Source organism: Geotrypetes seraphini, chromosome 2 (genome assembly GCF_902459505.1).
Source record: "Geotrypetes seraphini chromosome 2, aGeoSer1.1, whole genome shotgun sequence".
Taxonomy (NCBI): domain Eukaryota; kingdom Metazoa; phylum Chordata; class Amphibia; order Gymnophiona; family Dermophiidae; genus Geotrypetes; species Geotrypetes seraphini.
In genome coordinates, this window is record NC_047085.1 from 484111634 (window position 1) to 484132826 (window position 21193).

At 42.2% G+C, this 21193-nt stretch overlaps 1 protein-coding gene across 3 annotated transcripts in view; it reads right to left on the reverse strand.

The window, feature by feature from the left end:
* Positions 1 to 3684: 3684 nt before the first annotated feature.
* CCDC13 (coiled-coil domain containing 13) overlaps positions 3685 to 21193 on the reverse strand; it is a 137704-nt gene continuing 120195 nt past the window's right edge. For all 3 annotated transcript variants that reach the window (XM_033931794.1, XM_033931795.1, XM_033931792.1), the window contains 2 exons: positions 16807 to 16906; positions 3685 to 5139 (listed from right to left, as the gene is read on the reverse strand). In XM_033931794.1, coding sequence (XP_033787685.1) covers positions 4980 to 5139; positions 16807 to 16906 — 260 coding nt within the window. In that variant the 3' untranslated portion in view covers positions 3685 to 4979. The remainder of the gene's footprint in view (positions 5140 to 16806; positions 16907 to 21193) is intronic.

Genomic DNA, 21193 nt, shown 5'->3' on the forward strand with positions numbered 1-21193 from the left:
CACGTCACCCATTAGTGAGAATACCTGCCTGCTTGTCCTGGGATAACTACTCTTACTGGAACATTGGTCCACAACTTGGCAGCTAAGTTTTAATGCCAAAAAGTGTAAGGTAATGCACCTTGGCAGCAGAAATCCATGCAGAACTTACACCCTAAATGGTGAGACCTTAGCTAGAACTGCAGCAAAACGGGACTTAGGAGTGATCATTAGTGAAGATATGAAGACTGCCAATCAAGTGGAGAAAGCATCATCCAAGGCTAGACAAATGCTGGGTTTTATCTGTAGAAGTTTCGTCAGCCGGAAGCCTGAAGTTGTAATACCGTTGTACAGGTCCATGGTGAGACCTCATCTGGAATATTGTGTACAATTCTGGAGGCCACATTATCAAAAGGATGTGCTGAGAGTTGAGTCGGTTCAGCGAATGGCCACCAGGATGGTCTCAGGACTCAAGGATCTCCCATATGAGGAACGTCTGGGTAAGTTGCAGCTATACTCACTCGAGGAACGCAGAGAGAGGGGTGACATGATTGAGACGTTCAAATATGTTACGCGCCGTATTGAGGTAGAAGAGGATATATTTTTCCTTAAAGGACCTACGGCAACAAGAGGGCATCCATTGAAACTCAGGGGTGGGAGATTTCATAGCGACACCAGGAAGTATTTCTTCACCGAAAGGGTGGTTGATCATTGGAATGATCTTCCACTGCAGGTAATTGGGGCCAGCAATGTGCTAGATTTTAAGAAAAAATGGGTTAAGCATGTGGGATCACTTCAAAGAAGAACTTAGGGGGGAGGGTCATTAGAATGGGCAGACTTGTTGGGCCGGTGGCCCTTTTCTGCCATCATATTCTATGTTTCTATGTAAACCATTCTGAGCTCTCCTGGGAGAACGATATAAAAAATTGAATGAATAAAGAAATAAAGTGATGTTATATATGATTTCTTGATAGAAAATGTCAGTCATGTGGTTTAGACAGATTGGGACCATGAATGTGCTATGATGGTCCCTTTGGCAACCTTTGCTTTTGAACATATAAGCACTTTGGTTGGTGGGCTGAGCACTTCACATCACATTATTTAAATATTTTTGGGTATGAGAGTATTATAAATATTTCTCCTGTGAATAGTTTAATAATAAAATATCCTATCTGATATCCAAATTCTGAGTCCACTGCAATGGCTTCTACCCCCCTCCCCCCATGAGGAAGGGAGGGTTGATGAGTGTTGCTATGATGACCTGTCTGATGAATGTGTCACCTGCAGGGTTACGAAGAATGTATTAACCCCCTCCTGTTTTTACTAAACCGCAGTAGAGATTTCTACCACAACCTGAAGCGCTGAATGCTCTGGACCGCAGTAGAAACCTCCGCCACGGCTTAGTAAAAGAGGGCCTTAGGTGCACTGCACAAATGACACCATGGGGTACAGTAACTGCAGTCTCTATCCTTTTCTCATCCCATAACACAACCCCGATGTGTCTTACCGTCTCCCAAAACATTACATTACATTAGTGATTTCTATTCCGCCTGTGCCTTGCGGTTCTAGGCGGATTACAAATTATAAGAGATCTGGACATTACCAAGAGAATTATGTAACAATGATTACCGAGAGAATTACATAACAGTGATTCATGTACTTTACATGGTCTGGTAGAGGGTTATAAATTATAAGATATCTGGATTTTTCCAAAAGAATTACATAGCAGAGAATCAAGTGATAACAGGATACAGTGGAGAATAACAGTATATACGGGTTACAGAAGGACGATAACCAAACAATGAAAGAATAACTTTGGAAGATGAGGTTCTAGGAGTTGACTAATGTGTTATTCACGAGAGGGAGAGCAAAACCTGCAGACATTGCACACACACACATTTATACCTGCTCAAAAGTATAAATGCAGGTGTGTTTGTGCATATTTGATCAACTGTACAAGTTTTTCACAACTCCACCCAGGCTGACCCAAACTATGCCTCTGAAGATACGTACATGCAGTCATGTAAAAGTACTATACATGCCTTCTTGCAACGATGTTCTTTCACATTCATTGTATTAAAAAAAAAAATTTCCGCAAGTAAAATAGGACTTACCCACACATAAAGCTTTATGAAATGACCCCCTTAATGTTAATAAAACTGAGGCGATGACTCTTTAGCTAGTCTCCTCTAATAAGTTTACTTAGGTGATTGGACTATCCCAATTTCTGCCCAAATACAGAATCTTTGACTCTGCCTTGTCCTTGCGTTCTTAGGTAAAGGCAGTGAGCAAGAATGCTTTTGATAAGCACCATCTAGTAGGTATGAAGACGTAAGTTGTTTTTATGCCCTGATGACCTTCACACAGTTTTACAGACTAATACATTGCATTTGACTAAAAATCCTTTACAGAGTTGCTGGATATTAGTTGGTGCCCATCATTCTGATAATATATCTCCCATCCTCTACTCGTTGTACTGGCTTCTTATTCCTTGACTAATAACATTTTCTATTTGTATTTTAATCCATTGAGCATTTGGTAGTAAATTTCTCTTCTGTGTCAGCTATGTATTAAAACCCACTGTGCTTTATGGTCAGTGGGTCATAATATGATGCATATACTCTGCCTTTAATTGCCCTATTTTTGAAGGAAACATGTATCCTATATGCTTATGGTGGTTGGCCCTAACCTGTGAAACTCCTTCCAGGGGAATTTAGATCCATGCTTAACTACTTCTTTGGTTTTTAGAAGAAATGTAAAAGTACTTTTTTTCTTTCCAAGACTTCCAGTAAGGTTTCAATCTTAGTTCATTATTTTTGTTTTCTTTATCATGTTTATTGAAGTCCCCGGGTTAAGAACAAGTTGCGTTTTTAAAGCTGTTCTTAAGCCGGATTTGTATGTAACTCAAAATTTGTAGATTTTAAGATTCTTGCCCCTTCCCTCTGCTCCCAGCTGACAAAAGAGGCAACTGTACCAGTGTTCCCTCTAAGGTACAGTATGCACAAATAACTGTTTTTAATGTGGCCATGCATCGTGCTACAGGAGAAGTGTAGGAGTCTGTGCCACTGAAAATACAGCTCAGTGAAATTAAATGAAGCTGCAACCATGTTCTTAAGTACGAGTTGTACTTAAGTTGGATGTCTGTAACTCAGGGACTGCCTGTATTTTATGTGATAATAATAATAATAACAGCTTGTATACCGCAATACCGTGAAGTTCTATGCGGTTTACAAAGATTAAGCAAAGGTACAAATTGATTGACTTTAAGAGGGGAGGAAGAAAGAGGGTTAATAGGACAGGAAATCCATTTTTGAGGAGAGAGTGATCAATAGAACAAGTTAATCGCTATAGAGGGGAGAGAGATGAGAGGATCAGTTGTCTAGATACTTTAGGAACAGGTGTGTTTTCAGACGTTTCCTAAATTCCCCATAAGTAGTGGGCGAAAGCAATTGTTCTAGGTCTTTACCCCATGATGCTGCTTGGTGCGAGAGAAGATGTTCATGGTGTTTTTTCAGTTTACAACCTCTCACTGGGGGGAAACGAAGTTGGAATGTGATGGAATGATGGTTGTTAATTTGTAGTCTGAGTACTTTAGCAATGGTCATTTGACTTAAGCCAGACACATTTATTTATCAGGCTCCTGAGGAACCTTATTTAATATTGGTTTCTTGAGTTTGTGTGTATGTGATGTATTAAAATATTCAAACACAACCTTATATTCTTTATATCATGAATGTTTTGTTATATGTTGTACAGAATAGCAGATGGTATGGCTAACAATTTTTTTTAAATAAATAAATAGTGCTTCATACATTTAGGAGTGCTCTGAAAATGATAAACTGTAGTAGATTCTATTGTGTTTGAACTATTTACATTTTACATCTGGGAACTTTTTACTTATCCTGAATTTCCCACTATAAAATCAGGCCCTGTTACCTCAGGACACAGTCCACACAAAAATCTGGTCTTAGTAATAAAATAAAAAAAAAAAAATCTATCAGTGAAGTGGAGCGAAAAGGTCATACCAGTGAACACTAAAGTGTCTCTGACATACTGCCATTTTCTGTTACTAGAGGAACCCAAATGTTAAAGCAAAGCCTGTCAAAGATTAACCGGATTCACAAATTAAAAGGAAATGAACTTTTCTTGAGATAGAAACTGAATATTCATAGATATTGCCAAGCTTTGCGGGAAACTTTGAAAAGATCCAGTAACTGCAGACAAACGTGCAGCACAAAGATCTTGTATTCAATATAGTGGTGATCTGAGCTCTTGTGGATGTATCACAAACCAGCAAACAATGGAAGTACAAGGTTTGCCCACATAAACTGGCCACCTAAATATAGTTAAAAGTATGCATGGTGGTCCCTAACTTGTGTACTATTAGCACACTGAGGGAAGGCAGTCCTGGGGAAGAGTTTGGGAGCGATGAAAACACCAAATTGATTAAATCTTTCAGAGAAACAGTTTTCTAATTTAAAAAAAAAAAAACAACTACTTGTACCAAAAGTAGATGCAAGCAATAGAAAGAACTTTTTACTTGGGGCAAATTTCAGAGTGAAAGTACGATTGCACTTCCTCTCTGAAAACTGGTGCAAAGATGACAAGTACATGTAAAGAGGAACCATGATTTTTGTCCCAGTGCAAACAGTTTGAAAACTGCCCTCTCAGCTTCCCAAATCAGGCTCTCTTTTGCGAGATGCTAAGGGTGGTAACAGCTGCAAGGGACGCCAGAAGACAGGGCAGCTAGTTGATGCTTGGAAAATGGTTGTTACTATTCTGGCAAACAGTCTTTCATTTTGACTTTTGCTTGTTGAGAGATCACTTTATTGAAAACAATCTACAAGAGAAGCATCGGCGAATCCCAGAGTGTGGTCTTTCTGAAGTCTTGCACTCTAGTGTGTCAGAAGGACTCCTGAAGGTCTCTGAGAAAATGGTGTACAGGTTTATATTAATTTCTCACGACCAGTTTTTGTCCTGGTCTCCTAAGAGAAATAGGTGCGTCAATTCTTTTCTTGCTTAAGTTGTCGTAGAGCATGCAAAAAGATCTGCTTCACTTGCTCTATCATCTCGTGGTACAATCTGAGGTCGTCCTCTTTTGTTTTCAGTGTGCTCTTCACAGCAGCCTTCAGGGACTCATTCTCTTCTATTTGAATAGCAAGCCTTTACAATAAAGAAATAAAACATGAATGATAGCAAGCTGCAATTGCTGTCTATCTTCTTTAGAAATGTCTACTATAAAACAAACAGTAAACATAGTATTTCTAGCACCAAGCTACAGTAAACTTGAAATCTAGCCTAGCAGCAGGAAATTAAATTTGGGACAAGGAATGGTGACGAGAGTAACACTTCCGTTACACCAAAAAGTTAATTTTCTTGTTTTCTTAAACAGGCCATCAAGCAATGAAACATAGGCTATAGGAACATTATTTATATTTTCTTATATACTGCTTCTATTCAATGCAATTTACATTCAGGTACTCTAAATATTTCTCCCCATCTGTCCCGGCAGGCTCACAATCTAACTACAGGACCTGGGGCAAAGAAGTGTTAAGTGACTTGCCCAGGGTCACAAGGAGCGGTGCGGGGGATTAAACCCATAACTAGAGAATGACACGGGGACAAATTTGTCCCTGTCCCCACAGGAATCCAATTTTCCCGTCCCGTCCCAACTCCTGCAAGCTCTGCCTTAACCACACAAGCCTTGAACACTTAGGATTTTAAAGTGTTTGAGGCTTGTGCAGATGAGGACGGAGCTTAAAGGAATGGGGCAGGGACAGGAAAAGAACTCGCCAGGACGGGAAAATGAGTTCCCGTGAGGATGGGGAAAAATTTGTCCCCGTGCCATTCTCTACCCACAACCTCAGAACTTCCAGATCAGGTTAACAAATGTAAGAAGCCATCTTTCTCGTCCATCTCTTATTGGAATAGGGTAATTCTCTGTGGGAAGCAGGCAAAGCAATTGACTTGAGTTGCCAGGACGAGCTGAATCTGAGAGCATGCATGTGTTAGTGTACAGTATATTATTGCCCATCTAATATGTACTTTGTGTGCACTAGGGTACCTTGTGGTGCTCTTCTTAATATCTGAGTGCTTAAGTTTCTCTTTTTTTTTTTTTTTTTAAATTTTTATTTATAAAATTTTCATTCTTACAATAAATGAATAACATAATATTTAGTTTATAATAATTATAGTTGTATGTACAATATCATATCATATATATTGAATCCCTTTCCCCTGTTATTTGTTTTTTCATTTTTCCTCATATTAATTTCTATATTTCCCTCCCTAACCCTATATTATTATTATCAATGTGTTAAGATATCTGATCTTTAGAATATTTTGTCAATGGATCCCATATTTTCTTAAAATTTTTTATATTTCCTTGTTGTAATGCCAATATTTTCTCCATTTTGTATATGTGACACACCGAGTTCCACCAGAATGTATAATTTAGCTTGGTATAATCCTTCCAATTTTGTGTGATTTGCTGCATGGCAACTCCTGTCAATATTAAAAGCAATTTGTTATTGTTTGCTGATATTGGACTTTGTGTTCTCATTGCAGTACCAAATAATATGGTATCATATGAGAGACCAATATGATTTTCTAGTAATATGTTAATTTGGGGCCAAATTAAATTCCAAAAGGCTTTTATGCAAGGACATCTAATATGCACTTTGTGTGCACTAGGGCACCTTGTGGTGCTCTTCTTAATATCTGAGTGCTTAAGTTTCTCAACATGCCTACTACTGATCCCCCAAGAACTATTCAAAAAATGCCTGATAAATTTTAAAATTCAATCTGTGGCGGTGCCCCATTAAAATATGTGTTTTACAGGGAAAAGGCCTTTTCCCTGGAATATTTGAATGTTTCCCAAGTTCTCCTAAAACTTAGGGTTCCTTTTACTAAGCCGCGTTAGGGCTTTAACGCACAGAATAGCGTGCGCTAAATTGCCGCGTGCGCTAGACCTTAACGCAAGCATTGAGCTGGCATTAGTTCTATCCACGTAGCGCAGGTTTAGCGTGGCGCTAAAATGCTGCGTGTGCTAAAAACGCTAACGCAGCTTAGTAAAAGGATCCCTTAAAGTTTCCCTTATTATAGTGGTCTAAGGAGGAGATAAAGATGACTTCTTGTTTTTTTGTAACAAGCTTTTCTGTTGTTTTTCCTCAGATGTTATTAATTTGTGTTACTTAATCAAGTTTAATGCTTGTATATAATGTCTAAAACTATAAATAATTTTTTTTTTTAAGTGTTTTACTTCTCATTTGAAAAGAAGGCAGGTTCTTCACAAGTGTAACCCTTTCTTATTTGGTAAGCATCAGGCAGGTTACTTTAAGTAAAATCTAGTCTGCCCATTAGAGAATGAAACAGTGAGAAAATTCATCACCATTCCCGTCCCCACGGATAACCACGGGAAACAATCCCGTGTCATTCTTTAGTGTCTATTTCAACCTCAGTCCTTCTACACCAGCATTCTTCAGTACAAGGCTGGAGGGTCAGTGGCTTTGCCCATTCATACTCTGATTCTTATTTGAGCCAAGTATAGGACAGTTAAGCCATTGTGACATCACTGATGAGGTTGGCTCTTAGGCATTGGTTGAATGAGGCATTATGACATCACAATAGCAGTTCTGGATACCAGAGACTGTCATTCTTTAGTGTCTATCTCAACCACAGTCCTTCTATACTAGCATTCTTCAATGCAAGGCTTGAGGGTCAGTGGCTGTGCCCATTCATACTCTGAGTCTTCCCTCTCTCTTTAAAGAATGACATGGAGATGGTTTCCCGTGGTTATCCGTGGAGACTGGAACGGTGATGAATTTTCTCACTGTGTTATTCTCTATTGCCCATCCATGTCAATGGATCATCATTACAATCTTTTCATCTCCTTCACAGATCCTCTGAGCTTGTCTCAGTCTTTCTCAAATTCAGATACATTTTTATCTCTGCCACCTCTGCTAGGAGTCTGTTAAGGCATCCATGATGACTCCTGTCAGGAAATGTGTCCCTAAATTACTCCTGAATCTACCCCTTTCTATCTTAAACCTCACTTCAGAGCTTCCTTTCTATTGAAAGAGGTCTATATCCTTTGCATTTAAACCTTGAAGACCACCACTGATCATTTTATTTCCTGCCTTCTGGACCAACTCCATTCAGTTTATGCTGTTTCAAAGGTTTGGTTTCCAAAACTGCTTAAAGCGGTGTCAGGTCAAAAGCGCGCCGGGACAAAGGCGCGAGCAGACAACTGAGCGCAGCGCGGAGGTGCGCGCCGAAGAAAAAGACTTTTTAGGGGCTACGACGGGGGGGGGCGTGGGGGGGAACCCCCCCACTTTACTTTATACAGATTGCGCCACGTTGTGGGGGGTTGTAACCCCCCATATTTTACTGAAAACTTAACTTTTTCCCTGTTTTTAGGGGAAAAGTTACGTTTTCACTAAAATGTGGGGGTTTACAACCCCCCAAACCCCTCACAACACCGCCGCGATCTGTATTAAGTAAAGTGGGGGGGGGGCTCCCCAACAAAAACCCCCGTCGCAGCCCCTAAAAACAGTATTTTTCTTCGGCGCGCGCCTCCGTCTTGCGCTCAGTTGTCGGCGAGCGCCTTTGTCTTCCACGTTACTGTCTATGAACCGCTTAAAGCAGTTCAAATGAGATCTCATCAGACTTATAAACACTATTTCTTCCTTTTTCCTGTTAGCCATCCTTCTCTCTTTATATCATAGTATCATGCTCTTGTTTTGTGCATAGATCTTCATCTCTACTCTTTACTACTCTCTTGGGCTTATGCAATCAAAAAGAAGGAACTTGCGGGGGGTCACGTGATGAGTCTGGAGTGAGAGGACGTGTTTTTTTTTAGCTCTCTGACCTCGGGTCTCCTAACACCAGCTTAACTCCCTTTAAACTACTGGCTGGCTCTCTTAGCCCCCACCGGATCATTTGCTACGGTTGGGAATGTGCGGGGGGTGTCTCGCTGGGTCGCTGGGACCCGGAATGCCGGTACGGTTAGCAAAGACACCAAAGCAGAAGTCGGCCCTGTCTGGGTCTAAGATGGCGGCGTCCCCGACTCCCCTTTCGGCACCGGCACAGTGGGATGAATGGGCCCAAGAAATCTCCCGCATGGTAACAGCGGCCCTGGAAGATCGTTTGCACAAACTGCAATCTGCTGTGGAGGGCATAAATGAGCGCTTCGAGTCCCACTCTACCCGCATTGTAGCGGCGGAGCAACGCATATCAGATGGGGAAGACGCGGCCTCACAAGATCGGGCTAGTGTGCTCGCCCTGCAGGCTCAGGTGGCCACCCTAACCAGCCGCCTAGACGATCAAGAAAACCGCCAGCGGCGGAACAACTTATGGGTGGTGGGTCTGCCGGAGCTTCGGGCGGATCAAGATCTGTATACTTTTTTCCAAGTCTGGCTCCCGACGCGGCTGGGTCTGGAGCTGCCGGCGGCGGGCTTTCTGTGTGACCGGGCCCATCGCCTGGGGCAGCGCTCGGGGGATTCCAACCATCCCCAAGCTGCGATAGCGCGGTACCTGAACTGGAGAGAGAAAGAAATCATCCTGCATGCTTACAGGAAGGCCGGTTTGCTGGAATATGAGGGGCGGAATTTGCTGTTATTTAATGACTACTCCCTCCACGTGGCGTCCCTCCGCAGAGAAATGGTGCCCCTGTGCACAGCGTTCCATCGGAGAGGAGTGCGCTTTACGCTAGTCTACCCAGCGTCTCTGCGTGTCTGGCGGGAGGGGAAGCCTCATACCTTTCCTGATCGAGTGGAGGCCCAGCGCTATTTGGATTCCCTGCCTGCGTTCGATAATGGAGGAGTCCCTGCAGCAGGCGGGGTGGTTTGAGCCGCATGGTCGGGGCGGTCTGCACCCAGTCTTTGCCTCTTGACTGTCTACATGCTGTTCGGTGGTCGAGACTGTGATTCTGCGCTTCCCGGTGCTCTGCTGGCTAGTCTCTGCTGGCGTGCACAGGGGAGGAAGGTGGGACTGGGAACCGGCAGGGTTTGGTGTTTTTGCCGTGATCCCCCCTGCAGTTGGGCCGAGGGCTGGACTGGTTTCAAGGATCCCAGCCTTCTTTATTTTTTCTCTCTGGTTGTTGTTTGATTTTCTAGCTGGGATCGTATATGCATTGTTTTTCCTTCAGTGGTGGGTGGGCGTTTTTGTTGAATATCTGCCACTTTCTTTGTTTTGGGGGACCCTGGGTTTTTGAGAGCTCTGTAGGGGAGTTTAAGTTGGTTCTGTTTTTGGGCGTGCTGTACATTGTTTTTTCCTTTTCCTTATTCCATTTTGTCAGGGGGTGGATGCATTGGCTTTTTTGTTCTGTGTTCCTGCTTGGGGGGTTTTTGGTTCCCTGGGTTCAAGATGGGAAGCCTAGCTGGGGGGCTGCCCGTCTATACTATTTCCAAGTATACTGTTCTTCCATTTGGGACATTTTTTCATCATGACTAAGTTGACCATATCTACTTTAAATGTAGACGGGATTCATTCCCCTATTAAGAGGAAAAAATTGTTATCCTGGTTTTGCAGGAGGGGGACGGACATCGCTTTTGTGCAAGAAACCCATCTTTCGGTTGCAGAGCATCTCAAGCTGCGGCGAGATTGGGTGGGCGAGGTCTGTTCGTCCTCTTTTGGTGCCCGGAAGCGAGGGGTTGCCATTCTTATTCATAAACAGTTGCCCTTCCATACTCATAAAGTTCTCCAAGATCGGGATGGCCGCTATGTTATTGTTTTGGGGGAATTATGGGGGCATAAGTGGTTATTATGTAATCTGTATGCTCCTAATGTGTATAATCATAAATTTTTTTCAGCTTTGCTTGCCAAGATAGCCATGTATCCTGAGTACCAACCGATAGTAGGAGGGGACTTCAATATTACCGCTGATCCCATACTGGATTGTAGACCGGCCAAGGGTGGGACCAGGGACCATGGAGCCAAGGGGGTAAACTTTTTGCTTAGCCAGTTGCAGCTGTTGGACACTTGGAGGGTTTTGCACCCCGAGGAGCGCACTTACACTTTCTACTCGCATCCCCACAATGTATATGCAAGATTGGATTACTTGTTGGTGTCGCCCTCTCTGCTATCCAGAGTGTCTGGGATTGATATCGAGGAGGTTCCCCTGTCGGACCATTCGCCAGTAGTCATGGAGCTTCAGTTCACGCCGGACCCCGAGGAACGCCATTGGAAATTTCCGTGCTCTCTCTATCGAGATCTCGACTTTCATAAATATCTTCGGGAACAGTGGTCGGAGTATAGTTCACACAACAATACCGACGATGTTGGTCCAGTGACCTATTGGGAGGCCTCCAAGGCGGTTCTGCGGGGGTTCATTATTGCTTATCTTTCTCGCAAACGGAGGTCCCTAGATGCGGAGTTGTTGACTCTATCGGGGGAGCTTCGACAGTTGAGCGCACGCCATTGCATCTCTCTCTCGTTGGATGACAAACTTTGTTTATTGAACGTCCGGCGGCAGATCAATGCCATCCTGACACAGCGGGCTTCTCGCGATATTTATTTTCAACGGTATAAACTGTATGCCTGGGGGGGTAAGACAGGGAGATTGTTGGCTAATTTGGTCCGACCTCCGCGTACCAGGCAGGTTATCCTATCCATCAGGGATCCTGTTACACGCAGGAGCGGCAGATTCAGCAGCAATTTGTTCACTTTTATGAATCTTTGTATGCGAATAGACCATTCTCGGACGCTGACCGGGATGCTTTCTTTCAGGGGCTTCAGCTCCCTCGATTGACAGACGCCCAGTTGGGGCAATTGAATGCCCCTATTAGTCCGGAAGAAGTGCAGCTTGGTATCAAGCAGCTTAAGTTGACTAAGGCACCGGGCCCGGATGAGTTTGGCTCTGAGTACTATAAGATTCTGTCGGATCAGATCTCTCCGGCTTTGGCGGGAGCGTTTAATGCGCTCTCTGAGTCTCGCGGCTTGGGGACTCCTAATATGGCCCATGTGGTGCTGCTGCCTAAGCCTGGCAAGGACCCGGCCCAGGTGGGTTCTTATCGGCCTATATCCCTCCTCAATCAGGATGCTAAACTCTTTGCCGCACTCTTGGCGCGTCGCTTGAATGCCTTTTTGCCGCTCTTGATCCACGAGGACCAGGCAGGATTCGTGCCGGGCCGCTATGCGTCGATGAATTTAGTTAGTGCTTTGATGGCCCTTCATTCTAGGCGTGGCCTGGATGGTGATTCGGCTATTGTAGGCCTGGACATGGAAAAGGCCTTTGATAGTATCTCCTGGCAATATCTCTTCTGGGTTCTGCGGCAGTTTGGCATTGACGGTGCTATTCATCATTGGATCAGTAGCTTATACATCCAGCCGCAGGCCAGGCTGTTGGTCAATGGTCAGTTTACTGCACCGTTTGATTTGGGCAGGGGGACGCGACAGGGCTGCCCGCTGTCCCCGTTGCTTTTCGTGTTAGCTATTGAGCTGCTAGGATTCGAGATGATCCTGATATTCGGGGCATTCATATTGGTGTCCAGGATAGTCGCATTAACCTTTTTGCCGATGATATTCTTCTTTATCTGGACCATCCCAGGAGGGATTTGGGGCGGGTCCTTGCTTTGGTCCGCTCCTTTGGAGATATTTCTGGTCTGCGAGTTAACTGTGATAAATCTGAACTTCTTCCATTGCGGTCCACCCGGGTGGAATCCTGGCATGCGAGCCTTGAGATCCCTCCAGTGAAGGGGCCGATGCGTTATCTGGGAGTATATTTAAGTCCTGATCTCAAGCTTCTGTATCGCTATAATGTGCTACGTCATTTGGAGGAGATTCGGCATTTGTGTGAGAAATGGAGAAACTCCCCCTGGGGGTTTGGGGTCGTGTGGCTCTGACTAAGATGGTCCTCCTTCCCAAGATTTTGTATCCGTTGCAGGCTATGCCAATCTGGGTTAATGCTAAGGAGGTGCGTCTGTTTCGTTCGCTTATTTCCTCTTTCATTTGGCATCATAAGCGGGCCCGGATTAGCTCTGCAACCTTGGCCTTGGATAAATATAGGGGTGGTTTAAACCTTCCTGATCTTCGCTATTATAATGTCGCCGCTTTGTTTCGCTTTATCCATGAAGGATGGTCGGGTTGTTATAAATTCTCTTCCCGGAGTTGGGTGGAGTCTTGGTGTGCCCCTCACTCGGTTTTGTCTCTTTTGCATATCCCATTGTCGGCTATTCCAGGAGGAGGGGCTAAATTTGCGTATCTTTTACCTCTGCGGCGTGCGTGGCGGTGGTGGAGTCGGCGGCAGGGGAAATCTCCGGCCGCATCCCTCTTGTTGCAGTTGTATGGGAACTCCGACTTTCCGCCAGGAGTGGGACACGCCTGGTTCCGGCAGTGGGAGCAGAGAGGGGGTAGAACTCTTCATGATATTGTCTCCGTGGGGGGGGGGGGGTCAGTTTCCTTCTTTTGCACAACTGCAGACCCACTGGCAATTGCCTCGGACTCACTTCTGGGCTTACCTTCAGGCCCGGCATTACTACTTATCTCTCGACCGTCGTTGGGGGGATGCTTGGCTCTGTGGTCCCTTGGATGTTCAGTTTTTTCAGGTCTCTCCAGCTTCTAACAAATTAGCTACCTGGTATCGGATTCTGAAGGCCGCCTCGGATTTGGGATCTATTGACCGACTGGCCTCCCGGTGGCAATCGGAGCTGGGTATTGCCTTTGATCGTTAGGCCTTTCTTGATCTCTTTGCCACCGTGCATGCCCTGGGGGTTTCCATGGACTTCAGGGAAATGCAATTTAAAATTTTGCATTGGGCTTATCTATCTCGGGCTCAGGAAGCTCGTATGGGTCTTTGGGAGGACGCCGTTTGTGTTAAATGTAAGCGTTTCGTGGGTACCTTAACGCACCATTTTTTGGAGTGCCCTTCTTCTGCAATCTGGCTGCAGGTTCTCCCCTTTTTGGAGCGCCTTCTCCAACGAGCTATACCGTGGTCTTATGGTTTTCTGCTCTTGGGTGATCAGCGTGATTTGATTGAGGGGGGGCTCACGCTCTCTCAACGCAGGGTTCTTTACATGGCTGTCTTGGTAGTAAAAAAGCTCCTGTTGCAGCATTGGGTGGATGAGACTGTGGCATCCTTTTCGCATTGGCTGGCTCGTTTGGCTGTGGTGGGTCGCTATGAGCTTCAGCATCTTCCTAAGGCTGGGACTTTGACTCACCGATGCTATCGAGATCTGTGGCAGTGAGCGTTGCAGATCTGCTCCGGTTTGGAGACAGAGGGCATGACTTCCTCTCCTTGATTTGTTTCCTAGTGGGGGCTGTTGCTCTTTCTCCATCTGTCTTTCTGTTTTTGCTTTTGCTTTGTTTTTGATCTTTCTCGGGTGGCTGCACCGGTGTGGATGTAGGGGGTGCGCTTTGGGATGATTGGATGTTTGGCTGTCTAGTGGTATGTGTGAGGAGTGATTGTTGTGGTTTGGGTTGTGGGAGTGGGACTTGCATATGTTTGTGTGGCGGGGTTTCATATTTTCAAAATGTCAATTGTGATGGGCACTCACCCATGGGGGTTTTTTGTACTGCGATCATTTGTTGTTCTGATATTCAGTGCTGTTTATGGATGCTATGTTTCTGATTGTTTCACTCGTGGTTGTGTGTTCCTTTGCATTTGTCAATAAAGATAATTTACAAAAAAAATAAAAAATAAAAAAGAAGGAACTTGCATTTCTTAGTATCAAATCTTAGCTGCCAAACTCTAGACTGTACTCAAAGCTTCAATAGATCCTTCACAGGTTTTTCACATCATCCAGGTATTTGTAAAAAGACAAACCTTTCCCAATAACTTTTCCACACTACTGCTTATGAAAATGTTAAAAATAAAGGGGTCCTTTTACCAAGACAAAATTATTATGGCTAGGCCCAAAATTGGACTATTTGCCTAGCTCTGTAACACTGGCTTCTGGATCCTCCTTACAAATCGAGTTTTCTGCCAAGATTCTGGGAGTCTTTTTTGACTCCTTGCTTTCTTTCAAGGATCAGATCAACTCTGTGATTAAAAAATGCTTTTTCAATTTGCGTATGTTGAGCATGGTTAGACACCTTTTTCATCAACACCACTTCTCCATCCTAGTTCAGTCAATCATTTTATCTCATTTTGACTATTGTAATGTCATTTATCTTAGTATTACAAAAACCTGTCTTTCTAGACTAGAATTGGTCTAGAATACTGCTGCTAGATTGATTTTCAGGAAGCATAACTTTGATCATGTGACACCATTGCTTCATAGTCTTCATTGGCTCCCTGTGTATTTCAGAGTCCAGTTTAAATGTGCTTGTGTCATCTTCAAAATTCTTCATGGCATTTTCACTCCCCTAGTTCCTTTATCTTGGAATCTTTATAGATTCTCTTTTGCAAGGGGTGACCAACAATTCAAACTATCTTGTCCTTTTAGCAAAGGTATCAAAGGAGCCAAGATCTTTGGTCATTCTTTGACCTTTAAGTTTCCTCAACTTTGGAATAATCTTCCACTCTTTTTAAGAAGTTCTGTCTCCCTTCCTTTTTTCGTAAGTCTTTGAAAACTATCCTGTTTACTAAGCATTTTGGTAACTAATTCCTTTTTGATTTCTCTTTCTCTTCAGTCTTTATTGGCTTAACTAATTATTGTAAACTGAGATGAGCTTTCCTGGATTGAAGTCTCGGTATACAAAGCCAAGCATTAGATTAGATCTTTCGTGGCCCTAGGATGATGCCTAGGGCTGCTTAAGCTCACCCAAGTACACTTCCGGGCAAAACAAAGCCTTGGGCAAACTTAAGTGTCCCAACACGTCTTCCTTAACCATGATAAATCCTACAGTGTAGGCGCCTGCCTCAGGGTTTTTTTTTTTTAAGAAAACGTGTGTCCCATTTGGCTGGTTAAGACAGCGGTAAGACTCCTACTGCCGCCTACAATCGGGATGCTATTTATAGAATCTGCCCCTTTCTGTAATAATCTGTTAGTGTAGCTAAATTGCCAAGTACAAACTGATTAGCTTGCCTTAGTACGTGAGCCCTTACCACATTGCAATAGGTGTTCATGTGCTAATGGGAAAATTAGGCCATTAATAGTTAAAATAGAAAAAAAAATTGGCTATTTTACCCATGCGGTAAAAATGACCTTAGCACAAGGGAATGACCCACATATGGATACTTTTTTTAATTGTAGGTTGGTAAAAGGGCCCCAAAATGTCTTATGATGTGACACAATTGGTTTGAACCATCAAAAAATCCCTATGTTATAGGGATAGATCACCTAGATGACAACAGACCTCCCATTCTAAGTAAGATAGGGCTCTAACATTAGGTATATAGCTTCCTGCTTCTCAAGGTAAAAGATGGCATTGTCTAAAGCATGAGAAGGCAACAAGGCAAGCAATCCACCAAAGAATCCAACATGGAACAGAACAATCAGCAAACAATATGGAGATAATATCATATTTATTCAAGTTGCTCCCAGCAACAGTGCCTGATGTGTTTCACCAAACGAGGCTGCTTCGGGGGCATTTAACTGTGACAGTAAAACAAAATATGTGTGCAAATTCAATCACTATTATTAAAAAACCAGTCAGAATTTTAAATAACCCAAAGCAGCCTCATTTGGCGAAACACATCAGACATTGTTGCAGGGAGCACCTTGAATAAATCTGATATCTCCAGATTGTCTGCCAATTGTGTTGTCTAACAGGCTCCCATAATTGCTTATAAATCTGCCAATCCTTTTTAATTTTTTGCTGCTGTTTGCATAGATTGCCACTGTATGCAGTGGAGACCAGTTTGCATTTCTAATGAGGGGTGCTTTTGTTCTGGGTTAAGTGTAAACTAGGAGAAAAACTTGGATAAAAGAAGGCAAAATCTCCACAAACCTCGTTTTAAGTTCTTCTGCTTGAGATTCCAAGGGCACCTCAGAGAGATCTTTCCTTTCATTTGTAGTCAAGGCATGCCTGTAGGTAGTGAGATTCTGACCTAGTGAAACAATCACAACATATTTCCAGTGCTGAGATTTCATTGTAACAAAGTTAATGCAGTCCTGAACAAATTATAAAAAAACATACAGATCAAGAAAATGCATTCTTGATTAAATGAAGCACAACTGGGGGCGGAGCTTGGCCACAAGTGAAGATGGCAGCATGATCTCACTGCTCTCTCCTGCCTCACATAACTGAACACTTTGAGGGATTACAAACCATCCTTTTTCTCTAATTTTTTTTAAAGCAAGGATATACTAAACCTTAGATATGGCATTAGGAAAGCAAAATAAGAAAGATGCTGCTTGTTCATCAGGGGAAGAGGCCAAAAGGTTGAAAGCTGATCCCCTTACACCATCAAAGATTCCTCTGCCTAAGGACTCCAATGAACTTTTGGACCAGGTTATAGCAAATCTCCAGATAATAAAAGAACTACTTAAGGAGACTACATCGAGATTAAATGGACTTCAAATTGAGGTTTCTAACTTATCCCACCAAATGACAGCGAGCAATGCTCAGGTTGAACAGTTAGAACAGAGGGTTGTGGCAGTGGAGGAGACTGCTTGCCAGAGCCGTTTGGATCATAAAACTACTGCCCAGCTGTCTGCTAATTTGGAGTAGATGGAAAACAGTAAAACAGGGAAAACATCAGGATATTGGGAATTCCTAAAGGTTTGGAAGGGAAAAACCCCATTGCTTTCCTCACTACTTTTATCCCAGAAATTTTATCCCTGCAATTTTTGGAACTGTTTGAAATTGAGAGAGCACATAGGGTGCCTTCTTATAGTCAGAAGAATCAGAGGAGACCTAGACCAATACTGATTAAAGTATTATGTTTCCAACATGTCATGAAGATTTTTGAGGATGCCAAAAAAATAAAAACAGTGAAATGGCAAGATAAGAAGATGCATTTTCTTCTGGATTTTGCCAGGCAGACTGCCTCTGTCAGCAAACAGTTTTTGGATCTTAGAGTACAGCTCAGAGAACTAGGAGCAAAATATGGTTTATTTTACCTTGCTGTCATGCGGGTTATGTTCAATAATGATACAATCAATTATCGAGATCCTACAAAACTTGTGGAATTTATAAATCAACAAAAACATCGAATGGATGTTTAACAGAGAGTAAACGGTCAGTTGGTGACAGTTGGCAGGGCAGTTAACCTCTCATTCTATATATGCTTTTAAAGTTTATTTACTTTCTGGTTGTCTTCAAGGATGGTGTTTTAGTAAGATATTGGTATGCTTTCATTATTTTTCTTGATTTTACTTCTGTCATGTTTTATTGCTTTATTTTTGAAGTCATTTTTACATTTTTTCTGAACACTGGAGTGACTTGTATACTCGTATGCTCCTACCAATGGGAGAGAGTCTTTCCTAGGAGCAGGACTCCTTCTCCAGTGCTTTGATTGAAGAACCTACTTTAACAGGCTCATATCCGGGCTGGGATTTCTTTTGGTGCCTTTTGTGGCTGTGGTTCCCTCGATATCTACATTCACAGTGGACTGCAGAAAATGAAGAACCATAAAGAGAGAGAGGGCATTTGATTGTGTGGGTAGACGCACTGGAGAGGGAGCAGGAGGGGTTGTGCTCAGTAGAATAGGCCGAAGCCAAACGAGGCAAGGTGATGGCTATGACCTACGATTACCATGCAGACGACTTCCAAGGCTCGGAGAATTATCATCGGTGGCGGTGGTGGAGGAGGGGGAACCACGATAATCTGAGCTGCCACCTGAGAGCTTACAGTGTGTATGAGACGAGGACTAAGTGAGTGCTCTTCCTGCACTTGGTGTGCCAGGCCTGCCTCCGACCTGGTCAACTGGCTGTTTGAGGGAATCTTTAGTTAAATGCACAGTATTAATCCAAAGGAGATGGGAGGATACGGACCTTGTTAGTAATTTAAATGAGAAGATGGTTTCGTCCTAAAGTCTGTTACCCTCTTTGGTGTTTATGGGGATGTGCAGTGTGTGAAGATTTTATACAATAAGAAAGACAGTGCTCTCGTACAGATGGCTGATGGAAACCAGTCACAGCTTGCAATGAGTCATCTTAATAGGGGGAAATGAATGGAAATATTTTTTGTGTTACCCTATCCAAATATCAGACCATTCAGCTACCTTGGGAGGGATTTGATTAACAAGGGTTAACAAATGTTTTTGGTAATTCAACTCTCCATCGCTTCAAGTAACCAGGCAAAAAAAAATATTATTTTTAGAACATATTCCCTCCATCAGCCACTCTCCACCTGTCTAATATTCTACCCTCAGTATCAGTAGATGATCTACGTGCACTTTTTGCTAATACAGGAGTCAATGTGAAGCATTTAAATGTTTTCAAAGAGATAACAAAATGGTTCTTCTACAGATGTCAACAGTTAAAGAAGCTACCCAGACCTTAATTGATCTGCATAATTACAACCTCGGAGACAACCATCATCTGAGAGTGACTTTCTCCAACTTAACTATTTGAAATAGCACAGATTAAGGGTTTATTGTATTGTTTAGTGTAATGTCACCAATTGTCTGTTCGGGGAGAATTTTATTTGCTTTTTTTCCCACTTTTTCTCTCGTGCTGTTATAATCCTTCAATTAATGGGAAAGTAAATAAATAAAAGCATTAATGAGAGAAATGCAGAAAAGATATCTTTTTGGTTTTTTATCTGCTGTTTAAGGCAGCCATTAGTTTTTTGTTGTTCTTGTTTAAAACAAAGTTAAATTAACTCCCTTGGTTGTCTTTCAACTTAAGTAGTTATTATACATGATAACTGTATTTAGATAAAATGGTATGATATGATGTATTGTTAATTACCGTATATTGAGAGGGTATGTTGATAGGAAGATTTAAAGTAAATGTGTGGAATACAGTATAAGAATACAGTAGGAAATTAATAGGTATTTCTTCTTTTAAAAAAAGGGTGTTTACTGATACATTTTTACATCTGATATTCAATAAATTATACTAATCAGTTTATATAAGTAGTCTTGAATATTGCAAATGAATTTGGGGTCATTTGTGCTGTACTTATAATTTTATTAATTTAATTTGAAATAAGGGATGGGGATATAGGGTAAAATATAAGTTGTGGGGTGGGGGATAGTGGTTTTGTATGCCTATTCAATCCATACCAAAGCTTACATGAATTATTTTAGGGGAGGGGTTAGGGGGTAATGGGCTAGATGGGGTCCTGGATGTGTATAGGGAATTATTCATTACAGTTTATTATGATGGGAAGGGAACTAATTTGAATTTTATTGTGAATCATTTAAGATGTCCTTAAAAATATTTTCATTAAATATCAATGGTCTTAACCATCCTATTAAGAGAAAAAAGACACTCAATTTTCTGAAACAGCAGGAAGCAGATATATATTATTTCCAGGAAACTCACTTATCCGCTATCAAATCGATGAAGCTGGAAGGGGGTGGGTTAGGCATTATTTTTTTTGCTCCTGCTGTGGGTAAGAAGGCAGGGGTGGCTATTTTAATACATAAGAAATGCTCAGCTGTATTTAATCTGATTTCTACAGATCCCTCAGGCAGATGAATCCATGTGGATAAGATCTTGGGGAAAGATGCTTTTCACCATCTATGCTCCTAATTGAAATCAGGCTGAATTTTCAAACCTTTTCAGCAGTTGATTCTACCACTGGCTGCTTCTAATTTAGTAGTGGCAGGGGAATTTAATGCCATTATGGATCCATTGTTGGACAAACAATGCAGTAAAGTGCTAAAATCATTAGGATTAGATAACTGTGGATTGAAAGATATATGGCGTATTCTTCATTTTAATGCTCGGGAACTTTCTTTTTGCTTCCATGTCCATAAATCATTTTCACAAATAGATTATGTTTTTGTATCAGATAAATTAGTGCAGCAGGTCACAAAAGCCACCATAGATCCAATTATTTTGTCAGATCATGGTGGGGTTTGGATTGCGTTTAAAATTGCTGAACAAGAGGGTAGTAGACCTGTTTGGAGATTCAATAATACATTGCTTGCAGATTAAAACTTTATTGAAGAATTTCAGGTAAAAATGAATGAATACTTTCAACTTAATGCCACAGAGGATATCTCTTTAGAAACTTTGTAGGATGCATTTAAAGGTACTATGAGGGGGCAAATAATATCATATTCGGCACACATTAGGAAACAACTAAAAATGGAATTTTCTAATTTGGAAAAAATTATTAAAGGATTAGAGTTACTATTGGCTTCAAAATGGGAACAAATTACTTTCCTCTTAAAAGCTAAATACAAATACAATGAGATTTCCTCTCAATTGGCTAG